We start from the raw sequence: 9564 nt of genomic DNA, 5'->3' as shown, positions 1-9564 counted from the left end.
TGACAGAAATTAGCTCCCCTGGAGAAAATGGCTGCTGTGGAGGGTGGACTGTAGGGCATTATACCCTGCTGAACTCCCTCCTCTCTTCAGGCTCCACCTCCCAAATCTCCAGGAGTTTCCTAACTTGGAGCTGGCAGCTCTACCCCGTCCCATTCCCTCCTCATTGCTGCCACAGAATCTAATCTATACCAACAGCCTTATACTCAGCAGAGAGAATAAATCCACACCAACTGAAACATCCCATTGTGTTTATGGTATACATTGGTTAATAACAATGACCACCACTGAAATGCATATAGAATCCCTTCACCTTCCTTTATCATACCATTCTTCCAAGGTCATCCCCATACTATCTCCACAACAAACATCTGAGGTAGGTCAGGTTAAGAATGTGGCCATCCAACACCATCTTGTACAGCTTCACTGCTGAACCCAGGTCTCCAAGCTCCTAGTCAAATACTGCAACTGAGCTAAAGTTGTATCTGAAGGGTGAAATGTTTGGACTTGATAAGCACTTTTAGATCTGATTATTTTAATGATATTATTTATGAATTTGTGCTTTGTGTTGATTTATAGCCAAAGGCTGTTACAATTAATGCTATTAAGAACAACCATTTAACTACACTGATAACACCCACTTGTATTTGGGGCCCAATAAGAAATGAGGAAACAAGAGACACACACATTAGAATGTATACATACAGGTGTTTAAAACGCCTCTCATGAATGTTTAAAATTATTGCATAAAATGCTATGAATAAATGCACCATGACATCACTGCCTTAGTGTTTTACAACTGGGACCATTAAGGAAAAATAAGTCCAAGCTGTATATTGTAACAATAATTACACCCCAACTCACAGCAAGTACTTTTCAGATGCAGCTCAATTGGTGTTTCGGAATAAAGGTTCAAACTATGCAATTACTTGTTGAATTCTGAATACTTCCAAATGTGAATGGTACACCCCTAAAATTCAGTGTGGTTTTTCAGAAGACCAGCATTGACTGAGAACCATGAGATAACACTATTTATTTCAGCACCTGCCCCCCTCCCATCATTATGGTGGCTTTTTCATATTTAATTGTAATGTTGCAAATCTTGTTTAACTTTTAGAGTACAAGTGATTAACTTGCTCTCTTTAACTCCAGGGGTAAGTTTTTCTGAGACTGGAGATGTGCTTGAACACAGCAGTACCTATCCAGTTGTAACTGAAGTGAGAACTCACCTGGAATTTTGCATTTCAGCCTCTGAACAACCCAGCTTGCCAACTGGGAATTTAAATCAATAATAGTTTTGGGGTTAAAATACTGTTTTAGAGATTTAATAGTATTTTGGCAGCCAAATTATCACATATTTCCTTCTTGGAATTGATCTTGAGAAAGGTAATTTCATAGATTTCGAACAGACAACACATTTTTGCCACCACGCCATACCAGCTAGGCTGCATTTCTGCATTTATTAGAAACAGCTGTCCATACATCCTTCTAAAACATTAAATGTAAATGTGCTTTATTGCAATCCTTTATTGCATTTTTATTCTAAAGCAAAGTAGGCCAGAATGCTTAGTGTTTGGGACTCCAAAGCTCAACCATCTATTTTAAAAAATAGAAACATACAGTAAGATCATAGCACATCTGGTGACAGGTACAATGATGCATTACTCATCTAGAAACTACGATATGACTAACATATAACTGTTTTCCTCATGAAGCAGTTTCTTTTTAAAAGTTAAACTACATGAATCTGACTACACCATAAAATGACAGAACAGGTTTTACATACCAACAAGACTATCAAAGTTACATGCTGGAATTCATATTAAAAGAACAAAACAAAACAAAAATCCCAATTGCTTCTTCAGAACCAAATCTCAAAAATGTGATGCTCATGTGCAGGATGTACAAAGGAGTGCACAGTCCTGGCATACCTCAATATAAGATGAGGAAGCCCACTCATTCTTACATGAATACAAATATTTTATATATAAAAAATGAGTCCAGACACAGTGATTAATGCTACTGCTCTCCTTTGCACATTATTTCTATAAGGGATTTTCACTTATTGAAAAATGTGCAACTAGTGTATCTCGAAGTGAAATTGGCTTCTTTTAAAATGTAACAACAGTTTAAAATAAACTAATGCTTTATTGTGGAGCAAATAAGTAAAAAGCTAAAAAAAACCCTTAGAATTTTAAAAGTACATCAAGACTATTAGTGATGATGAACCCCGCATTTTTGAGACGGGGGAAACAATCCCAGTTTTCAAACTGTGGGGCATGTACTGCAAGTGCAAAAGGTGAATTTGGACTTTAAGAGGGGCAGTGCCAATTAGGGCTAATGCATATAGATGTGTATGTGAATTAATTTTCCATATATCTATATACATACAGTACATATACATACACACGGATAGGTTGCAGACCAGTACAATCTCCTAGTGCTGTAAACTGGCAAAACTTACAAAATTAACAGATTGAGTCTAATTTCTTTGTAGTCACGCACCCCAAGACCAAACACTCTGTACTTCAAAAGACAACACACAGATTTATTTGCACAGCTGGCTGGCATAAGGGAGAGTGCACCTTCACTGAAAGCAAGAGACTTATAAAGAAAGGGGAGAGAGGTACAGGGACACTCCAAAAAGGTTTGATAGTTATTTCTCTGTAGGTACTACAACCCTCTGCTAACTTTTTAAATTCATTTTTAGAAGTGACATTAGGTGCTGACTGAGAAAGTGCAATGTTCCCATAGATATAAGCATAGCATGATGCCAAGCAGTGTGAAATACCAGAGTGGACTTTAAACCAGAGACACTGCTACATGCAATACTCATTGGATCAGTAAGACTAGCTCTCTGATCAATCCAGAGATGCCTCTGTGCCATTCACTGCATAGAGCTCTTCAAGTTAAATTCCAAGCCACCAGGAATATCTGCATTAGCATAAGAAAGGAACATGGCATACTGCCAAAGGATGCTGACTAACAGAAAATCTACATTTAAACTATGGATCTAGCCCAGAATACCAGTGCTTGAAACATTTTACTGTCTTTAAAAAAAAGAGTGTGATTATTGATCCTCACATGTCCTTTAAAACAAAACAGGAACACAAGTTTTCCAAGAATTCCCTCCCAACGATTTCTGCTTGTAGGTTAGAATTGCAAAACTGTCTCGTTTTGTTAACATTTAGCCAAATTTATTTCTACCACCGTCATTAACAGTAATACTTCCGAAACTTTTTTTTGTTGCTCTTCACTGGAATTTCTCTGTCTTGGACAAAATGAGCCTAAAAAGGACATATGCTTGTATGTTTCTTTTATGTGAGGAAGAGACACATTCCGTAAACTTAAAGATAGCTTTACATGACATAGCTGACGGTGTTTTTTATGACGTGCCATACCACCAATATGAAACATTCCTCACCAGTGGCTCATGTCAACATGGAGACAAGTCATACGGTGGGATCTAATCTACATGACAAGCAGGTGCACATAAAACTGCCTCTCATGGTGGCTGACCCATGCAATAGCTGAATTGCATGACGGGACCCACACAGTGGCAGTTCAAGTTTCTGCAAGTCACCTTAGCAAGATACCTTGCTAAAGAAATTTGGCTGGCCTCCTGTCACAATACACTCACCCCCTCCATGGCACAAATAAATGGGTGGTTGCTGTTACTCCGTGCTGCCTGGCCTTCCTTGGAATGACAGCAGGTAGAGGGCTAATGAAGCGGGGCCTGGAAGCAACGGCTGGCTTGGGCAAGACATTTTAACCAGACTGAAGAAGTATAGCCACTAGGATGCGGTGGGGTGGAAAATGCTGCCCCAGTTGCTGTAACAGCAGATGTCTGATGGCAGGAATTAATCTGATGACTTGGATGATGGGTATGTGCCCCACATTTCTGCCCACTTCAACAAACCAAGGAGAATCACTCTGTTGCTTTAGTAACAGGAGATGCTCTCAACTCATGGGGGGGCAGAGAAGTCATGGGAGGCAGGGAGCATTTGAATGTCCCTGAGATTCTTGAGCAGATAGGAATCCAAACAGCAAGAGTAAGGTGGTGACTGCTGGTAGAAGCAGCAGGAGGGACTCCATCTGACACTCTATCTGCATGTGGCTGCTAGGGCTACAAGTCACTATTGTCTATGTTTTAAATTTTAATTCAACCTCCTATAGCCTAAACATTCCTTAAAACTTGTTTTAAGAATACAATTTTTTTTAAATGGAGAGGATTCAAGAAACCCAAACTGGAAATCTTTTTGTTTCAAACTGCAAATGTCTCAATGGGCAAGAACCCATAAAAACCCAAAATCAAAACACATAATTGGATGTACAGTCTTCTGAAATTTCACTAGGCATAAAGGAAATATTTATAGATTCATTTTAACAAAAATATTGGTACAACAATAAAGTTAGAACATAAAACAAAACCTTGAACAGACCCTATAGTGCTTTCCCAGATCTGCTTCCAGAAGTTTCTCACAATAAAGTTCTGCCTTACGTCTCCATACATACGATATTCACTAACACTTCTGATCTTTTTTTTTCCTATTAGTGTGAAGAGGAGATGACATTCAAACAGAAAAAAAGTTGTTCAAGTAACAAAAAAGGTTTTTTTAGAATTGGAAATATGATAGCAAAACAGGAAAATTAGCCACACCATTAAGTCACTGACGTATGGTCATGGTTTTGTATAGCGAACAAGTGATGGTATAACTACAAAACCAAGACATCCTTGACATAGCACTGAATGGGGCCAACTTTTCTTCTATGGTCTGCCTACTTGTTTTTAAAGAAAAGCCAAAGAATTGTCCTAATCTTTTACATAGGGCATGCACAGATAGGCGTTGCTGTCATGTGTATTTTGTTTTATTCAAACAGCTTTCAGTAAAAAACATTTGAGTTGATTGGAATAATTTTATATGCTAGTTCTTTGTAGCTGGATTTGGTGGGTGGAGTTGCAGGTTTAAATCTGGGTAAGCCAACATTTTAAGCCAAGATCTTGAGGTTTGTATGGCTCCATATATATACCAAGTTTGCTTCTCACTAACAGCAGTCCTGCAGTGCTCGACCAATCACTTTTTAAAATTTGGAGGTGTTTCAGAAGTGGTTTTTCATTCAGTGGAAGGAGCTGCTGCTAGAAGGAAGAGAAGCTCCAACGTGTACATTAACAATGTACAATAGTTCTTTGGCTCATGGACCTAAACTATACAAGAATCCATTGATGCTGATTTGTTAAGCAGTTGATTCAAATTCTGCTTGGTATAATATGAGTGCAGAGAAGAAACGATGCTATGCCTTCAGTTGTAGCATTAAACTTATCTTCCTGAAACTTCATTAACATGTCTATTTGTTCTTAAGAAGTGTGACTGGCAAGTTCAATGACTTCAACAGAAGTACTGGCAGTTCAATCACTTTTCATTTTTCGCTGATCTATCACACATCACAATCATTGTAACTGCAGAAAGAGATGCAGTTTCCCCACTTGCGAGGAAGCAAAATACTGAATTATCTCTAGTCCCTACAAAAACATATTAGATAAACTGAGTATTAGAAAACACTTTCTCTCCACCCTGTTTACTGTTTAACACTGTGCAGAACAAAAACTCTACAGAAATGGGTCGCTGAGATCAATACTAATCCTGCTGCTATCAAGGGGAGAAAAAGCAGATTGAAGGAAGCCTAGCACATCAGCTTTTTAAAAAGCCACATAACTTTTCTGCTCTTAGAAGACCATACACATCCATATATTTCCACTTCTGCCATTTTCTCTTAAGCCTTTGTTTTAGCTCATAAAAAAGGGAGGGTATGCTATTAAACGAAAATCAAAGGTGATTTAAACTATAAAAATTGGGAACGCTGCCACCTGATGTCAGTTAAGTTTCACTCATGTAACAATTACTACAGGCAAAAGCAAAAGTCATGAAGTTGATGAATGCTGGGTAAGGAATGTAGTAGAACATACTTGCTACATATTTCAGCTGGCTTCCAGCCATTTTGCTAGTCAAGTTTTTAAAAAAGTCTAATAAAAAGGCATATGAAAATCAGATAGACACAATGACAGCTAGTACTTATTTGCATTTGGTTACTTACCTAACCAAATGCAAAGAGAGGCAATCCAAAAGAAAATCAGATATCTTGGTCTCGTTTTCATACAGTCCTGAATGAAATGTGTTACAAAATGTAGAAAATGTAGAATTTAATGGGAAGGGCATCAAAATTACTCTTGGATAGATTTTTGTTACAGAAAATTAGCAGAAAGATTTACAATATGAAATTTAAAAATGAACGTTAAGTATGAAGAGACAGTCAAATCAAAAATAGAAGCTAGAGATTTTACATGGGCTAACACAGATCAGTGATGCAGGTTGTCTCTAACATCTGTGCTATGTTTTCAATTAAATTCATTTCATTGTTTAGTTTTAATGCCTCTAGCAGAATTGAAAATAATCAAGACTTATAATTGGTAGCAAGGCTCCACAAATTTTGAGAGAGTCACAAAAGACATCTGTAGCCCATGTTGGATTTTATGCTGTTAAACATACAGTTAACTAGATTAAAATGTGCAGTAGGTCAGGCACCAAAAGAAGAGACAGATTTTCTCTTTCTGAAGACTGGCAGAATCCAGAGCCACACTTAATAGAAGATGTATATATGCTGGTGATGGAGAAGTGTGGGGGGTGGAGGTGGGGAGGTTGAAGAGGTACATCAGGTTATTATCCTCTCACCAATTTAAAATGATTACAGGATAGCTTTTTTTGGACAACCACCATTCCATTTTTAGATGATGATGTTCCAGCTGGTTAGCCAGCACTTAGCTTAAGTGGCAGTAGAGTAGTGCAAAACAGAAGTGCTTTTGGGACACATCAAGCAATCTAGTTTGGCCCCTCCAGCTGCTGATTAGTGCTCAAGATTTATCATTTTCCTGTTCAGCAATTTCATATTCTGCATAATACTTCAATGCTCCTTTATAGTGCATTCTGCTTTGTGTAAACATTATAGTCTAACAGTCAGGGGGTTCAAGGTGGCACTGAAGTTGGGGTGCAGCCAGAAAAAATCCAGATGTCCCAACTCCCTGGCATTCACTTCAAATACTACACAGAAAAAAAAGAAAGACCAATTGCTGAATCTATTTTTCCTTGCTGCCTAACAAGTGTCCTAGCTCAAGTATAATATTCAGAAATGGCAATAAAGAATCAAGGGCATAACGCAGTGACAAAAAAGTCAAATACAGCATTTTTTCGAGCACATAAGTTCTCACAGTCTTGAGTATCCAGTTGTCACTATTTGCTATAATTTTGATACAAATGCTACATATAATCCAGATGAATCTGACCATGGCAGAACATCAAGAAAAGCTGTTTATGCACTGATACTCTATATCTTGTATAGTTCCACTGAATTCAGCTACCCAAATATCTGCTTTTATGGTAGGCCCACAATGAATTCTAAGGGAAAGTATACAACCTGTGCAATGGAATTAGTAATTTAGGATGCAATCCAAATGCATTACTATCAATGGTATGTAGACTGCACCCATAGTTTTTGGTTTAGCAAGCCATTGAGAAAAAAAAATCCCATTGCACTTTTCTCCCCAAAAGAAACAAGTTTCAGAGTATTTCATTGTTTAGCATCTTACAAACATGCCAAATGCCAGCTTCATTCTGGTTTACATTCCAAAGCTTAGTGTATTTTAAGAATAAAATTATCTGACATCCTTGGAAGAAATAAAATGTTTTTTTTTAAAAAAGTAACAAGGGGGAAGTGGTGCAGTTACATCAGATCAGGTCAGAGTTTTGAGAAGTACATCAGAAAGTTTTAGCTTTTATCATTTTTCTCTTCAAGTTTTGGCAAGTGTGCGGGTGCAAATGCAATCTTTCCCCAGAAGTGCTCAGTCCAGCAATGAGCGAAGTTTTGGTGGCTTCAGTTTGGTTTCTTTAACGTGAAGACCTGCAGTGCTGTTGAAACCAAAACTTGGTTATTGTTGGTAAAATATAAAGCAACATTTCTTTGAGGATTTTCTTTTAAATAAGAACCTGAAACTCTCCCCATAATTCCTTTGGTCTCCTCTCACCAAATCCCATGCTACATCAAGATAAGCCCTCATTTGTAAGTTTGTCTAATTTGCAGCAAAGCTGCTAAAATTAACAGGGAGAAAAAAAAGTTTCTGTAGCAGAGATTATTCCCCCATTTTCTTGGAGTTTAAGACTGAAAGACGTTACCAATACCTCAGACAATCAAAATCCAAGTAGAAGTTCCGCTGCCGGTGCCTGGCAAAATGTCTCTCTCCATGGTTTTGCTCTAGGTTTTTTGTGTGCCTCTTTAGAGAGTTTACTGGTTCTCTACAAGGAAAACAAGAGTCTCCATATATAAAAACACAGCTGATCTTCAGGTAGCACCGGGGCACCTATCCCAAAGCTGATACCTTGTTGCTGCTAAGTCTCTGATTCACATTCATCAAATCACTTCCTGTGCAAAACAAGCAGTCTAAGGAGAAAGAATGCCCTCTGAGTTCTAATAAAAACTGTAGAGAAAAAAATCTGAGAAGCCAACACTTCTCCCTATACTTCACCTCCCCAGAGTTTATCTACAGAGGGAGGGCATCTGTGCATAGACAGGGTAAGCAAGCCTGACATTGAGGGAGTCGTTGTGTTGGACGAGGGAGGTATGCTGGTAATGAAGGACTAATTCTTTAAGGGAGCTGTACAGGTTATATGGCTCTGCAAACCCATAACCTCTTGGAGTGCTGTAGATCACACAGTGTTTAACTTCCCCATCGGCTCTGTAAAGGAAAAAATAAAGCATTTAACATAATGAGCAACTATGTAGAGGATCATAATCAATGAAATATTGAAGAACTGTGATGGAACAAAAAAGAACACTAAACAGTTACAAGTGCAGAAAAGAGGAATCATGCAGAATGCCTTGTTGAAGAAGTTTTAAAAGATATCGTAACAATATTTAAAATAAATTTCAGTTTTCACTTAAATATCACCTTTCTTTGAGCATTACTTAACTACCTGATTTGGAAATTATAGACTAGAAGAGTTTTCCAAATGGTTGACTAGGCAGATAAAAACTTTTCTACCCTGAATCAGTATGCCCAATGAAGAATATAAAATCTTGAAACACTTTAGACTACCAAGGGGTCCCATAAATTAATTTCTTTTCTCCTAATGGCCATTTCCAATATCTCTCCATCTTTGTTAAGCAAACAGCCTACAAGAAACTTAACAGCACATGCCTCTCTAACATATGAACAGTCAGACATGAGTCGGCTATTGAAATTTTTCTCTACTTGCACTCCTGGGCTGGTCTATCATCTTGGAACACAAAATCAGAATAATATGTATTATGGGATTGAGGGGGAAGGATAATCACTGTCCCCTTACAGTGGTTCGAGCCTTTTAAAATCAGTGGGACTAGACTGGAAAAATAGCAAGTGTATTGGCAACATAGGAATTTCTTTCATCTTCCCACAGGTCAGTCATATTTATTCTATGCTACCTTCATATCTGCATGTTTCATTCTCTACAGCACACATATTAGAGCATTTTTTGAAGAGAC

At 37.9% G+C, this 9564-nt stretch overlaps 1 protein-coding gene across 2 annotated transcripts in view; it reads right to left on the bottom strand.

The window, feature by feature from the left end:
- Positions 1-1431: 1431 nt before the first annotated feature.
- The window catches only part of PIK3R3 (phosphoinositide-3-kinase regulatory subunit 3), a 50025-nt gene continuing 41892 nt past the window's right edge, over positions 1432-9564 (bottom strand). Inside the window, exons 10-11 of one of the 2 annotated variants that reach the window (XR_008597113.1) lie at positions 8226-8779; positions 1432-7955 (exon numbers count right to left, since the gene is read on the bottom strand). Coding sequence is in view for 1 of the 2 variants with exons in the window: in XM_054981701.1 (XP_054837676.1) it covers positions 8581-8779 (199 nt within the window). In the remaining variant the exon portion in view is untranslated. Of the gene's footprint in view, positions 8780-9564 lie in introns of both variants that reach the window. The other variant, XM_054981701.1, reaches the window with a different exon arrangement.

The sequence above is a fragment of the Eublepharis macularius genome, chromosome 5, assembly GCF_028583425.1.
Source record: "Eublepharis macularius isolate TG4126 chromosome 5, MPM_Emac_v1.0, whole genome shotgun sequence".
In the NCBI taxonomy this organism is placed as follows: Eukaryota; Metazoa; Chordata; class Lepidosauria; order Squamata; family Eublepharidae; genus Eublepharis; species Eublepharis macularius.
This window is presented reverse-complemented; position numbering and strand designations above follow the sequence as displayed.